Source organism: Volvox carteri, assembly GCF_000143455.1.
Source record: "Volvox carteri f. nagariensis unplaced genomic scaffold VOLCAscaffold_24, whole genome shotgun sequence".
Classification (NCBI taxonomy): domain Eukaryota; kingdom Viridiplantae; phylum Chlorophyta; class Chlorophyceae; order Chlamydomonadales; family Volvocaceae; genus Volvox; species Volvox carteri.
In genome coordinates, this window is record NW_003307567.1 from 883469 (window position 1) to 898006 (window position 14538).

Genomic DNA, 14538 nt, shown 5'->3' on the forward strand with positions numbered 1-14538 from the left:
TTGGGTAGGACTTAGTATGTTTTGGGGCGAGGATGCCATGCCAACCTTAGCCCTTGCAGACAATACTGCTATCATGTAACACAAAATCTTATGCATAGGAGTATAATGGTATAAATATGATTATGGACCATCACAAACAAGGTCGTAAACCCTTGAGTGTGGGTTTGGCTTGAGCGCACACCATTGCAAATTCATGATGCATGACACGCATATAGCAACCCTTCTTCACATCATGAACATCCCGGATAAGGACAAAGACGTGAGAGAGTACAATCCGCAAAGCGTTGTCAGATCGCCATGGCGCGTACGGCACAGCCTTCGTCGCCGGTCGCCCTTTCCCTTTTACAGAGGCTGTGTTATGGCATCTATCAGCCCAGACTGTATGATAACACCATATATATACTGACGATTGTAAAACATATACATTTCGCGACATCACCGCAGGAGTCGTGTGGCCGGCAAAGACTGTTATCGTCTTAGCCGGCTTTACAAATGTGCTCTACGCAACGCTGCTGTTCGCAATGTGATGGCATTTATCGAGGAGGACAGCAGTTTAATGGACAAGTCCACCCAAGGTATCTGCAAACGACGTCTTCATCCATGCAGAACGCCTGCATCAGTCTCTTAAGCATCAACCAAGCAATATTTTCTACTTGACGATGGCGCTTCATTCCGTTCTGGGGATGGGGTTACGTCGGGACCTCCCTTCCGCTCGCAATGGCGCACGAACTTCCTTCTGGAGCCAAAGGATAATCAGCCTTCGCATAGGCAACGAGCAAAACACGAACCAAGGCTGGGAGAGAACAAAGAAGCAAAAGCGGTCGTACAGCTTGGCGTGGGTGCTTTTATATGGGCCCATATGGGCCTAACGTACCACCCCAGCTCTCGCGCTCACCGCCTCCGCTGAGCCGCCACCTAGACGCCGCCTCCTGAAATTGCGTTTTTTCCACCCTGGCCCCCGGCCTCCGCGGTGTCCGTGGAGGCCTGGCGCGGCCGAGAATGGACCCGACCATGGCCGCGCCCCGCGTAGCTCGCCGCATTAAGTTTAGGCTTGATGACGGCTCCTTGATAGCTGACTCAAACCTTTTAGGTGTGGACGGAAACGGCATCGTGCGTGTTGCTGTGGAGAGGTCCGTTGTTGACAGAAATCTAGCCTCAGAGAAAGATCTCGAGCGCCTCCAGCGGCTGCTCTCGCACCCCGAGCTGCCACAACTGCCTCAGCAGAATGGAGGCTATGATGTAAGGCTAGCATCCTTCCGAACTGCGTGATTACCGAGGTGCTGAACAGGTGTTGACCAGCGCACCTTAACGCATCTTCCTCAGGCACCGCCGACGAAGAAGGCGCGGCTGGAAGCGCGGCCAAGCCTCAGCGTTGGAGGTGAGTGCTCGTGTATTAGAAAGCCAACAGTGGCAAGCGCTTACGCGTAAAGTCCTTTTGCCCGCGGTCCGCAGCAACCGATTGGGTGGCCAAGTGCCGGGAGCTCATTCAGCAGGTCATTAAAGGGCTCAAGAATGATGCGGCCATTTTCATGAACCGCGTCAACGAGAAGGAGGTGCCCGACTACTACACGGTTGTGAAGAACCCGATATGGATCAACCTAATCATTGAGAAGCTCGACCGGGGCGAGTACCCGACTGCACAAGATTTTGCCGAGGATGTTCGGCTGATGTGGTCAAATTGCATGCTCTACAACCCGGTGAACACCCCGGTGCGCGTCATTGGCGAAAAGGCCGAAAAGCGCTGGCGCAACGAGTGGGCCAACTCGGGTCTTGCGAGCGAGCGCACGAAACGGGCAACTGCTGGGGTTGCAGCGCCTAAGTATGACCCCGATTTTGAGCCCCCGGCGCCGAAGGTGACTACGGACCGGCCCACGAGAAGTGGCAATGCGCAGAAGCGGCAGCCACCTGCAGCGCCGGCAGCAGCCCCTAGCAGGGTGAGTTATTGTCATTAGTGCGCCATGAGCAGCAGAGTACCAATATATCCGTCTGAAGTCGTCGTGAGCTCTGCAAAGTGCAAAGTGGTTGCGCGACATGTAGCGCTTGCTTTGCCGGACACCTGGGCTAGATGTCTCGGCATACCATAGAGCTAAGCGTTGCTATCTAAGAATTGCGGAAGTATTTGTGTTTCGTCCTCGTAATGTTCCGCAAACCATTTCTACGCGCCGTACACCCACAGGGTGCGAACGGGGGGCGAGCTTACAGCCATGAGGTAACGTCGGGTGGGAAAGGGCGAGAAAAGGCCTTGACGAATGAGCGACGGAACCAGATTGCTACCGAGCTGCAGAACGCGTTTGGAGAGCTATCAGAAGATCAGCTGAACGGTAGGTGGTCGTATGGCTCCTCATGTTACCCCCGAGGTTTCGGTTTCTACAGTCACGCTATTATGCAAGCCTTTCGGGGACGGTACTACTTCTGCATGTATGTCGTACGATAAGCTTTTGTGTCTGCGGTTGCATTTTCAACGCAGAGCTCATGGGGCTGTTGCCGTCGGAGGCCATGCAGCCTGACGAGTCGGGCGAAATGGAGCTGGACTTTGAGGCCCTCGACGATGCCAACCTGCGAAAGCTCGAAGCTTGGCTGCGGAATGTGCGGGGGCAAGGACCTGTCTCGCCGTCACACATTTCGCACAACCCCAGCGTCCGTTTGGAGGCGGCCGATGTGGATGACGAGGTGGGTTTGTAATTGTTGTGGTCTTGGAGTCGTGTCACTATGAAGGCTGCGCGTATTTTCCTTGCCGGGGCAGATTGCGCAATTTGTGGGGTCCTTGGCACATAACGGAGGGTTGAATCGGGAATTTGAACTGCAAATGGCATCTCTGACGTTAACACCCACGTCATTTTGTGTCGCTGAATATATGGGTTATAACTTGTCCCGTATTTCTTTTCTTTCCCTTTTTGCAGGACTACCATAGCGATTGAGGCCGAGTCCAGCCCAATTTTGTTGTCTTGCACGATAGCATCTGCTGTACATTTACTTGCAGCAACTAGACATTTCTATGCTGTCGTGTGCTGATTTGCACCTTGACTTCAGGGCAGGAACATGCATGGACTTATGACCGCACATGTCACTCGTATCACTGATGTTTTGACATATGACTTTGACGCTCTGGGTAGAACTAATGCGCTCGGATATCTCCCGAGTAGTCTAACCTGCTTGTACAAGGGTGGGGGTTTTAACCGCTGCGGGTGTGCTATGAATGACTGGTTGGGCTGTTGACGGCGCTGGACCCGCTGCATATAAGCACTGTCCACAGCCCAATCTGCGTTTGTCATATACTCGTAAAGGTACATGTGCAGGCGAGCTGATGCCGCTTGTATTTGCGGTTCTAACGTAGTAACGGCTTGTTGAAACCGTGGAGCATGCTGGATGGATGCTTTGACCAGGAGGATGAGCGAATGAGCGACCAATTTAAGATGGAATGCGAGCTAGTGTCGTTTGGGTGCATTTGAGTGTCCCCTGTTGTGGACAGCTAATATGCTGTTGCGCCGCCCGTATATGGTGATCTCGAAACACGTTGACATTGAACAGGGACTAGGTGCTCAATGCATTCATTGTAAGGCTCCAAGCAGGGGTAATTCGATTTTTTTCCGAGCAAGGCTGTAGGGTTAGTTGTACTGCTGTACAGTTCTATGCCTGCTAGGTTAGCTGCATAACGTGCGCTTCTTATGCGTGCCCGTTTCAACAAGAACCTGAAGCCGTAGGCTGAACTGCCAGAGTAAAATCCTGTGGAATGCACTAAGAACAGAAGTAATTGAGACCCAATTTGTAGCAAAGCTCATGACCTCAAAAGCCTAAACCGACTATGGGAGGAACAAATAGCCTTTCTGACGCAATCAGCAGTGTACCACAGCTGATCAGGTTCCTGAGCAAAGCCATTAACCTGAGGCTGGTCTGTCGGTCTTGTCGGGACGTATATGATGCCAACTGTACCGATATTGCAGTCCGCTGCCGACAGCTCGTAAGCCTGACTGGTGAAGAGATAGCGAGGGCGGTCATGTCGAAAGCGTTTCGTGACATCTATGCACGCGGCGGTCGACCTACGACACTACGCATGGACCTTTTCGGCGACATGTCAGAAGAATTTATGTGAGTAAGAGGACGAACTCCAAGTGATAACAGTGTTCGTCCTCAGGAGTTCATCCTCCAAGAGGATAACTCCAAGTGATAACTGGCCGGTTTCATTTCTCATGGTTTCGGTGCTGACAGCTTGCCTTTGGACCCTTTTCCATACTCATTTCCGCCTTACACAGCACATGCAAACGACTCTTTCCACCCTCGATTGCTAAACGCACCAGGATCGATGTCATCCTCAGCCCGCTTGCGCCCTCCATCACGCATCTCCATCTCCGTGGCCCAGTCAACTCCTTTCCCACCGCAACAGGGGCATATCGCATTGCGGGCAGGATGCCTGCACTATCGGCGCTACACCTGGCGCTTTGCGCGCCTCAGCACTCCCACCTTGCTGCAGAGCAATCCCACTGCCCCAGTTCCAATGAACAGGCGGAGCCACGAAGCGGAGTCGCAGTGGCGCCACAGGCAGCATTGACTGCGACTGCAGCGGGAAACGTGCTGAAAGCCCTGGGCCCAAAGCTCCGTACGCTCAGCTTGGATCTAAATTTTGATATGGACCTTGAAGCTGTCCCTAAGCGCCAGTCCGGCACCGACACCCCGCCTGAGGACACCTCCACGCCTTGTCCCGTATCGATGCGGCATCCGATGCCGCAAGTGTCGCGGGCCAAAGAGGAAGAGCAGCTGGAGCACTTGAGGCAGCAGCTGCAGCTACATCATCAGCAGCAGCTACAACAACAGCAACAACAGCAACAGCAGCAGCTACAGCAACAGCAACAGCGTTCCAGAACGTTCGCAGCGGCCGGGCTTTGCCTCGACGTCATCACCTCCCTCGTTAATTTGACTTCCCTGGAGCTCCGTCTGCCCGGCTTAGCGCACCAACCTGAGTGGGCCGATAACCTGTATGCACTGGCGGCCCTCTCCGGCCTCACAAAGCTCGTCCTGCCGATCTGGGGAAGGTCGGGGTTTGGAGGTGACATGAGCCACTCTCCACCGAAGAGCTCGCATCTGGTGTACGGCGCAGCCGTACACAGGCTTCTCCGCTGCCTTTGCCGTACACCGGCCACGGCACCGGTGGCTTGCCTCGTGGAGCTGGACTTGGGAGCAGACCTTGCACTTACATTGCCGTACTTGCCGTACCACGCGTCGGCACTGGCGCGGCTGAGCGTCGGTGAGCTGTCGGCGGAGTGCGCGGGGCCAAGTCAGTGGGATGTCGTTCCGGAGCAGCCGCCGCCAGTGCCCCTGGGGCTATTGTCGGAGGTTCCACCAGAGTTCTTTGAACCGACGACCGCCGGCGACGGAGGTGGCGGCAGTGATGGCTGCTGGGGGCGGCCGCTGTGCTCCCTGCCGCTCTGTGCGGTGCGGCTTCCATCGCGACTACGAGCGCTTCAGGTGGGTCGCTTCAGGTGTTGGCTTAGGCCGCTAGTGCTATGGCTTAGGCCAGAAGTGTATCGGGAAGCCACGTGGAAAGGTACGACAGCCGTTAGCTCCCTGCCGCGCGTCCACGTTATTGCACCAGCAGCCGGCAAGGGAGGAATCGGGCGACCAGTAGTGGCTGTGGCTGTAGCTGCAGCGTTTTGACAGATGTGTGCGGTGGTCGGGGGATTGTCCTGTGGACTCTATATATCGCCGCTGCAATCACGCCTCTTTCTGTCACCTCTCCCGTCACTTCCCTTGTCCATTCATTGCTTTACAGTGCGAACCGCACAAAATCGCCCTTAGACCCGTCCAGTCGTCCCTCGACCCTTCCTAAACCTGTCGTTCCCAAACCGCAACCACCATCACTGTCGTCATTCCACCGACATCCACCCCAGGTTCGCTACATGCCCGACGTCGCGATCTTGGCAGCCCTCGCCGCGTTACCCGCCTTCTCTACCCTAGATTGCACGGCCGTACGACACCCTCAAGGAGAGATCTGTCTCGACCTTGCATCTGTCGGCCTACCTGGTCCGCCAGAACTTGGCGGAGGCGGCGCCGTCGCAACGTTGCTTGTCGACATGGTGGCGGCGGCGGCAAGACTGCTATTGCGGGTGCTGACAGAGGCGGACTGGCGGAGGCACCCGCTGACGCTGCGGCCGTCCCCGTTTTCCTTTCTGCGTGATAGCTACAGCCGACTGCGCTGGGCTGGGCCGCACGCGCCTTGGATGGCGGCTGTAGCGCCCCTGGGGGCTCAGGTGAGAGCGGAGAAGAGGTGCGATTAGTCATGGGGTTGCAACTTATACGTGCACCGAAACCCCAAACCGACCCAGAGCTGCCCAAACACATACGGCCATTGTTATTCGTACACCCCATGGTTCCATTGCCGTACATGGTTCATGACGCATGCGACGCTACACCCTCCCGCCCTCTCCCTCACTGCTCTCTCCTGCACACGGTTTGGAGCGCGGCGGCAGGTGAGGCGGTTGCAGCTGAAGCAGATGGCGCTACAGCGGCGGGACGTGCTCGTGCTGGCAGCGGCCCTTCCGGGGCTGCAGGTGTGACTCGAGGGTGGTTTGAAGTGGGGGTTAAGGGTTAAAGGGGGAGGGAAGAAAACCAAGGGGATAGCGGGTCCCGGGGGCTGGGGCTGAGTGCTGTCGCCCAACGGTAGAAAGGGCAGGGTGGGTTCACGCAAGGTTGAAGCGCTACTTAGAAACTGCCGGAATACCATTTATGTCGATGCGCACGTGCACTCTGTTCCCAGCTGTCTAACGCGATAATCAACCGCTAACGGTGCAACGGGCATTCCATAAAAGCAGCAGCACGCAGCAGCAGCACAGCCGTCACCGCCAACACCGGCAAGATAGCGCTGCTCAGTAGTCGTCATCCTCTGATACGCGTTCTTTGGCTTTCCAAGCCACATGCTTCCCCTTCCGGCTCCCCCTGACCGCGCGGTATTTGCATGGATGACCCGGCGTGGATGTACGGTGCACGTTCTACGAAATATTGCATTTCGTGGCAGTCGCTGGAGCTGGTTCGGTGCAGCGCCCGCCGCTCAGGCTTGAGGGTGTGGCGAGCAGAACTTGGCCCCACTGTGCATTTGGAGAGTACGGGTGCGGACCTTGAAGATTATGAGGACATGTTTGGCAGCAGCAGCAGCAGCAGTAGTTGTGACTATAATAGTAACAGCAGTAGCTATCGGAGGTAGAAGTAATTGCAGTAGTGGTGGAAGCATGGATGGCACTGGTGGGAATAGCAGCAGCAGCAGCAGGTGCCAGGGGGCCATGATTAAGGGGAGGAAGGCTCCAGGACTGGAGTCAAGGAAGGCGCCCGCGTCCGCGTGTGTGTGTTTGTGTGTGTGTATGTGTGTGTGTATTTCTTTTCTCCCGGACCACGTCGAGGGCGAGGTTATTTGTTTGGTTAGATGGGGGTTGGGTATGCGCTGCGGCGCAGTAATGAAGCACATCGGAAAGGGGAAGCAGGAATCAAGAGCCATGGCTGCGCGTCCTTTTCTTTGGCCCTTTTCTTGTGATGTCTCAATGAAAAGATTAAACAAGATGGGCGAGTGAGCTATGCCGTGTCTTTCCATGCCGGGCACTGTCGGGTTGCTGCTGTTGCATTCGTCGTACTCGGGTGCTGGGGCTACTCGGTTGTGACTTGAGCGCTCCAAGAGCAAGCGTGTTCTCTATTGGTCCTGACCTCTATTTTAGTTGTCGTACATATAAATGCTTTTCCTCCACCGTGAAACTGTTTACTGCCTCCAAGTGCCATAAGGCCCTCATGTGGCCGAAGCTTCAACCTCCCAAAGTGGGAATCAATGCACCGAACAATCATGTGACCTATCCTTTGCCACCACTCGAGGCTTCAGAGTGAAACCCAGCAGTGCGCAGCGAGCATCCGTAGACGGCACCTGCGTAGAGGGGTAGCGCACGACACCCATCCCTGGTGCACCTCGCAATTCTCGTGAAGGTTGTACACTCTCCCGATTACCATAAAACGCGAAACGCGGCGCAATGCGCGCGCACGTGCACTGAAGATTTGAACATGCCATGAACACTCCTAGCACTCCCCCATGCCGAAGCTTAAGATACTTATGTATCTTTGATAATTTTAAACAGTTCATAACCGTTCCGTTTCATAACCCCTGCCGACCAAGCAGATCCGTCCCAGCTCTCAACACCGGTCAATAACATTTCCTGTCCAGGACTTCTCAATGCCAAACCATTCCTGGCATGTGAGCCTCGATACCTGCCTCCCTGTCGTCTGCAGTGCACTTTAAAAAAGCCTTGCTACGAAGAAAAGCAAACAAGCCGTCCTGCTGCTGCCGCCCGCAACTCCTCAGCATAGTCGTGCAGCAAAATTACCAAGGCCTGAGAATATCCACTCGCGGATGCCTGTTGGGCCGGATTGAGATCAATCATTCTACTCGAGCTCTGGTGGCGAATATACGCAGCACCAGCTTCAGCCCGCCCGGCAAGACCACGGTGTTGCGGACTCCTATTGTATCGATTTCCTCGAATATAGTTCGGACAGCCCTCGGCCACCTCACGGCCTTCGGGGCCCTCTCGGCTACACCTTTAGAGGGTAACGCAATTCAAGGCGTAACACACACATATTTGGAGAGCCTTTGGCGGATCTTTACGGATCTGGATTACCATTAATTCATCAAAACCAAATCAACTCAGCTCCTTGAGCTGGGCCGCTCTTCACGCATGTCATGAGGGTCCTCCGCCGTCGCCTCCTTCAGTCGCTGCTGTTGGGCTTCATCACCGTCGTCATTGACATTGGCCATATGCGTCTCCTCTGACGCCAGTGCCGCCAGCACCTCCGTCGCCACCTCCGAAGCGGCAGACAGCGTCGCCCGACATCGCGCCACCAGCAAGTCGCGTTCATAAACGTACGGTTTCCGCGACAGCGCCGCCGACAGCGGACCCACGCCAGCAGCCGCCGCCGCCTCCCTCTCCCTCTCCGTGCAGCCTCTCAGTGTGTCATCGGCCGCTGCCACCGAGTGGCCTGTGGCTAGGGCAGCCAAGCCGCTCTGTATCCCTGGGTGAGCACCCAGTAACCTCCGACCCATGGGTCCGCAACCACACGCCAGCGCATAAAGCACCTGCACGAAACCACGGACACCGCCCGTCGGGACCGGTCACTTACGTTCAGCCAAACCACACACATTCGTACTTTTCTTAACGGCCTTTCATTGACACACAGACACGCACAACAATAACTTGTCGGCCCTTACCAACACACATACATAAACATAAACATATACACGAGGCCCCTTCCACAAGCTTGGTTCAGGAACAACACAACGGGTCGCACGCACGAGCGCACCTCCACCGCCGCCGCGACTGCATCGGACCGCCGCTGCGCCTGCAGCAGTTCCAGCCTCTGGCAGGCGCCGCTGCCGCTGCCGTTACCGCCATTCTCCTCCCCATCTTTCCCCACCGCTGCTTCGGCCGCTCCAAGGACGCCTGCAGGTAGAGCCCCAGACACCATCCTCACCGGTCCTTCTCCAATTGTCGTTGTCGCTGCAGCTGCCGCCTCTCGTCGTACCTCCTCTGCCGCCGCGGCGGGCGACAGGGTCAGCAGCTCTTGCAGCGCATCCAGAGGTGCACGCTCCCCGCATCCGCTCCCCAATCCTGAAGCCGATGCTGCTGCTGCTAATGATGATGCTGATGTTGTGGCCATAGCCACCGTCGGCGCAGTACTGGTGGTGGTGGCGGTAGTGGCGGTAGTGGCCGTGGCCGTGATGATGGTAGGAGTAGCAAGTGGAGCCAATGCCGGCGGCTGGCTGGGCGGTGGAAGGAGAGCCTGCAGGACAACCTCCTTGTTGACTGGGTTGGCCAGCCACGCTGCGAGCAGACCTGTACGGCGAACAGAACGGACAACCGAATGGCGCTGGCCGTTTCTGCGGTGGTAGTGGCTGCAGCGAGGGGTTTCTAGTGGTGGGTGTGTATTGGTATACGATGGGTATGAGTGTGGAGGTAATGGTGTTGACGACCGCTGCGGCGGCAGTGGTGGTGCCGGTGCATAGTGACGACTGTTGGGCCGCATTAAGAAGTGGCGTCTGCAGCAGTGTTCCGCTCTCAGCAGCCGCACAGCGCCGCGGGTCCGAGTGAGGCGCCTCGTCGCTGGCGTCAGGTCCCTGGACTGGGCGACACCAACCCCTCAACAAGCAGCAAGGACGTGCCCCGTCTCCAACTCTACCCATGTGTTTCCCCCCTCTCAAAAAGCCGTTCGGGGGTATGCCTGCAAGGGATACCCCGCCCAAGGGTCCCGCAGTGTACCGCTTCCCCCCTTCTCCCCTCATTCCATTACACGTCACACACACAAACATACACACAGCGCCACCCCGACAGCCCAGCCCGACACACCCGCCGCCAGTGTCCTCAACTGCAGAGGTACGTGTGCGCCTCGGTCTCTTCCTCCTCCTCCTCCTCCCCCTCCGGCCGTCAGTAACGACATAACGCATTGGAGCAGAGGCCGCGGTCGCGGAAGTGTCCGCAGAAGTTTCGGCTGCGTCGTCGCCGTCGTCGTCGCCGCCGCCGCTGATCGCGGGCTACAAGCCTCAAGCTGCGACACCTGCTGCCCCTGGCGGTGCTCCGGCTGAACCGCCTGCTCTTGGTGCGTTTGGCGGTGTTCCCGCTCATGATCGTGTTGGGGCTGCTGCTTAGACGGCATCACCTCTTTCTCCTCTTCCTCCTCCCCCAGCTCCATTGCTGCAGCATCTGGTAGACGCAAGCAGTGCGGAAGAGCGGTGAGGAGCTCCAATAAGGAGGAAACCAGGTCGTGAAGGAGGAGGACGGGGACGTTGGCGGCATCGGCGTTGACTGCGGTGCTGGCAACGGCGTTTTCAGGAGCAGCCGCGCCAGCGGCGGTCCGGTGTTCCCTCCTCAGCACGACCTGGCAGCCACGGGTGGATGAGGCAGCGATCATGTGTTTGGGGCGAGTGGAAAGTGTACAGGCCGTACATGACGCCAGCGTGGCGGAAGGGGGCTGCGAAGAGGGAAGAGGAAAAAAGGAGGCTGACGGCCTAGCGGGCCGCGAGCTCAGCAGGTTTCCTTTCCTCTGCAGGGGACTGCTCCTTCATGCCGCGTAGGCTCGGGCGGGCTATAAACGAGTATTGCATGGCGCTGCTAACAGGGTCATGTGTGCGACCGGAGGTGTACGGAACGTACGGAAACGTTTCTAGGTACGGACTGTACGGTGCAGCACTGAGTGGCCTATTAGCAACGAACAACAGTGAGGATAGGGCCTCGACCTCGACCTCGACATGTTGGAACACGATGGTGACAACGAATTAGCTAACAAGGCGCGCACACACTACTCGCACCGCCCGCGGGAGGCAATGCTTCAGCGGGGTCGCTAAGAGGGGGGAGGCTTCTTCCTTAATAGCGGCGCCGTAGAAGGGCCCAGCTTTGGTGCTTGCCAATCTCGTCGTTACTGCCGCTGCTGTGTGTGTGTGTGTCTTTCCTCCACCGCTGTCATTTGCCAACCGACAGTCCGGCAAAGACCGTCATAATCACCACACAAGCGCCAGAGTGGAAAGAAATGTAACCCCTTGTACGGACAAAAATACAGACCAATCACATACACACCACGGGTGGGCTGCGCCCAGTTAAGCGTCCTTAACCGTGCCGTACCTCCATAGCGCCGGCGCATGTCTCCAGACCACAGCCCCACAGCAGCTGCTCCGGAACCAAGTCAGCCACTGCCAGGTTTCGGAGCACGTTGGCCGCACAGGCCCCCCACATCAGCCTCAGCGGAGGCTTCATCACCGCCGCCTCCGCCTCCGCAACCGCACCCCTAGAGCCGCGCTCTCCTCGCCTGCAGCTGCTTATCGAATCGCGAACTCGCTGCTGCTCCTGGGGCGGCGGCGCATCGGTCCCGGTACCTTTAGACGTACGGCTCAGCAGGACAGCCTCCTGAGAAGCCGCTTCCGGCGTGGCCAGCCCCGGCCCCGTAGCCCCGCACGCATCATCCGGCGCTGTGACGCAATCACCCACCGGGTCGCTACCACCCGTTGAGATGGCTCCTCCGCCTCTGTGATGGCGTTGGGATCGGGGTTGTCTCTCATTGGAATCCATGGCTGCCATAGCCAACCCACCCGACCACTGCTGGTCAGCTGCTGCACCGGCAGCCGCCGCAGCAGCGCCGCCACCAGTAGTGGCAGCCAGCAGCGGCAGTGAACGTGATACCGGCAATGGTGGCCCTTCGTCGGAGGCCCCGGCACCGGTAGCGGTGCTGCTGCCGCCGCGGCAGTCCTCGTCCTCAACAGCGTCCGTGGGCGGGCAGAAGAGCTCTACTGCCGCGCCGATAAGCCGCCATAGCGCACGCACCACACCCAGATGCGCACGCAGCGCCGTACACAGGTCACAGTACGGTTCCGTACACGCCGTACCGGCAAAGTGCTGGTTCTTTACCTCCATCACATTCCTGTCGCCATCACCCGTGCTGGCACTGGTGCTGGTCCCCAAGGTTTGGCCAGCACTCACTGCCGCAATGTCCGACAGGCCTCCTGGGTCGTACATACCGTGCCGTCGGGCAGCGTCTGCCGCCGTCGACGCCAGCGGCGGGCAGCTGCAAGGTCCCTCGCACAAGCCCGCGCATGCGGTAGGGATGGCGACGGCCGCCTTAGATTCACCCCTGCTGCCGTCCACTGGCGACGCGGCTGTCGATGACGCCCCGCCGGCCCCCGCCAGCAGTCCTAGTCGCCCTCCCTCCTTCCCGGCCTGCTGCTGGTCCCCATGTCTATGCTCCTGCGGCCCCGCGGGTCGCGACAGCGGTGGCGCGGTGAAGGACAAAACGGTAAGCGTGTTCAAACCAGCCTCCAGAGCCGCATGGCCGTCATGGCCGCAGAGGTGGCGCTCCAAATTGGTCCACTGCGCCGCCGTCAGCTCGAGCAACTGTGCCGACACCTGAACTCGTTCCAAGTCGTACATGCACAGTAAAAATTACAGCAAATTCACGTCCGTCGTGACAGCAAGGGGACACGCAGAATATTTCGGGAGCATTAGCACGGCAGGTAAGAACGAGCAGTAAGAACGATGGCAACAGATCAGACTCATTATGCACATTGCCTCCCCGAGTTTTCACGAGCACCGACACGTACCAACATTAGCTAAAATGTGCAGCTGTTGAACTGCTTGGGGACAAGACACAATCAATTAACACCACACAAGCAACAACAGCACGTGCAGCAACAATACATGGCAGGAGATGTAGCCGTCCCAGCTAACCATGTCCGGCCGCCAACTCTCGGCCAGCCTCTAGATCTGTCCTTTGCCAGGACTCCCAGGTTCCCTGTCCACTGGTGCGCTCACCTGTGCCCCTCCCTGGAGCAACTGCAGTGCGGTGGCGCCTCCCCCCGGCCCCTGGGAGTGCATTGTTGGGAAGTTGAGGGGGAACCAAGTTCGTGGGTTACGCGCGTTTATACATTACGCGATTTGCAATACAACGTAACCTGTAGAATGACAACAGGTCGCGACAGACAGAGGAAGTATACGCGCATATTCGTGCAAAATGCGTGAACCAGAATGTTTTGACGTAAGCGGTGCTTCCTCCAAATACCCCTCCACCAAACGCACCGCTGCTACTTCAGCGATATGCACCCCTGCGGCGGCGGCGGGGGAGAATTCGTCGTCGGCACCTGTGGTCGATGCTCCACGGGGGCGTTTCTTTTGCCCCGCATGGGGGATAAGACTCCGGCGACGGCGGTGCTGTGGCTCTGTTGCACCCTCCGGCGGCGGCCCGCCCGCCGGGAGCTGGCATCGGAGGACTTCAGGCAGGGCAACATTGTGCGACAGCGCCTGCAGCGGGGTTGACCGCGGTGCTGGCAACGGTGATGCCGCTACCGGCTGGCGCAGGCCCCCCAATCGCCGTGCTGGCGCCTCCCGAGCGCCTGTTGATGCCGGTATATCTAAGCGCGCCTTCTTAAGCGGCGGCGATACCAGCTGTGCGAGCTCCCTCTCCACGCCGCTCGCCACCGCCGCTGCTGGAGCTCCCCCTTCTGTTCCCCCACAGCCCCGCCCTGGTTGCTGTTCCTTACGGTTCCCTCCTTGCTGCTCCACCAGCGGCTGTTCCTCCTTTTCCGGCAGCAGCCACTGCACCTGCTTCTTCACCCGCGGCCTTGTCCCCGGGGTGTCCTCGGCTTTGAGTTTCAAAGCTGTGGGGGCGGTGCCGTCGCAGAGTGCTGGCTTTCGAGGCACGGGCGGCAGCCATTGAATGTGGACCGGAGGCGTCACCGGCGTGTCGCTGCGTTCGGGACTAGGGGAGGCGGCGATGCTGCTGCGTTTCCCTGCAAGATGGCCGCCACTGCCACTGCTGCTGGCACCCCAGACCGAGGCGAGGCGACCCGGCGACGGCCCAGTGGCGGGACGAGCCGCTGCTCCCACTGCGCCGGTGGGAATTCCCAAGCTACCTCCACGGGACGCACGTCCGACGGCGGCATCAATGGCGGCTGGAACATCCCCATCCGGCGCGGTGGCGCAGCGCGGCGCGGTGGTGGCGCCAGTGTCAGGTGCGGGAGACGAGTCGGCATCAAAGGAGTGA

At 58.3% G+C, this 14538-nt stretch overlaps 2 protein-coding genes across 2 annotated transcripts; one reads left to right on the forward strand and one right to left on the reverse strand.

The window, feature by feature from the left end:
- The first annotated feature begins 886 nt into the window (after positions 1 to 886).
- On the forward strand, positions 887 to 3575 carry VOLCADRAFT_81516 (uncharacterized protein). Its single transcript, XM_002951481.1, has 6 exons — positions 887 to 1239; positions 1324 to 1378; positions 1453 to 1934; positions 2177 to 2321; positions 2468 to 2670; positions 2901 to 3575. Exons 1-6 carry the CDS (start codon positions 1000 to 1002, stop codon positions 2916 to 2918), a joined length of 1143 nt encoding a protein of 380 aa, XP_002951527.1. The 5' UTR covers positions 887 to 999; the 3' UTR covers positions 2919 to 3575.
- A 5090-nt stretch (positions 3576 to 8665) lies between these two features.
- Positions 8666 to 10565, reverse strand: VOLCADRAFT_105144 (uncharacterized protein; the record flags this gene model as incomplete). Its single annotated transcript, XM_002951563.1, has 3 exons — positions 10362 to 10565; positions 9319 to 9851; positions 8666 to 9094 (listed from the first exon to the last, which is right to left on the reverse strand). Exons 1-3 carry the CDS (start codon positions 10450 to 10452, stop codon positions 8666 to 8668), a joined length of 1053 nt encoding a protein of 350 aa, XP_002951609.1. The 5' UTR covers positions 10453 to 10565.
- Positions 10566 to 14538: the final 3973 nt, after the last annotated feature.

Excerpts from the sequence above, each read along its gene's own strand:
- VOLCADRAFT_81516 (XM_002951481.1), top strand. The coding sequence starts at position 1,000 with ATGGACCCGACCATGGCCGCGCCCCGCGTAGCTCGCCGCATTAAGTTT. Across the intron at positions 1,240-1,323 it reads AGCAGAATGGAGGCTATGAT|GCACCGCCGACGAAGAAGGC; the intron begins GTAAGGCTAGCA and ends CATCTTCCTCAG. Across the intron at positions 2,322-2,467 it reads ATCAGAAGATCAGCTGAACG|AGCTCATGGGGCTGTTGCCG; the intron begins GTAGGTGGTCGT and ends TTTTCAACGCAG.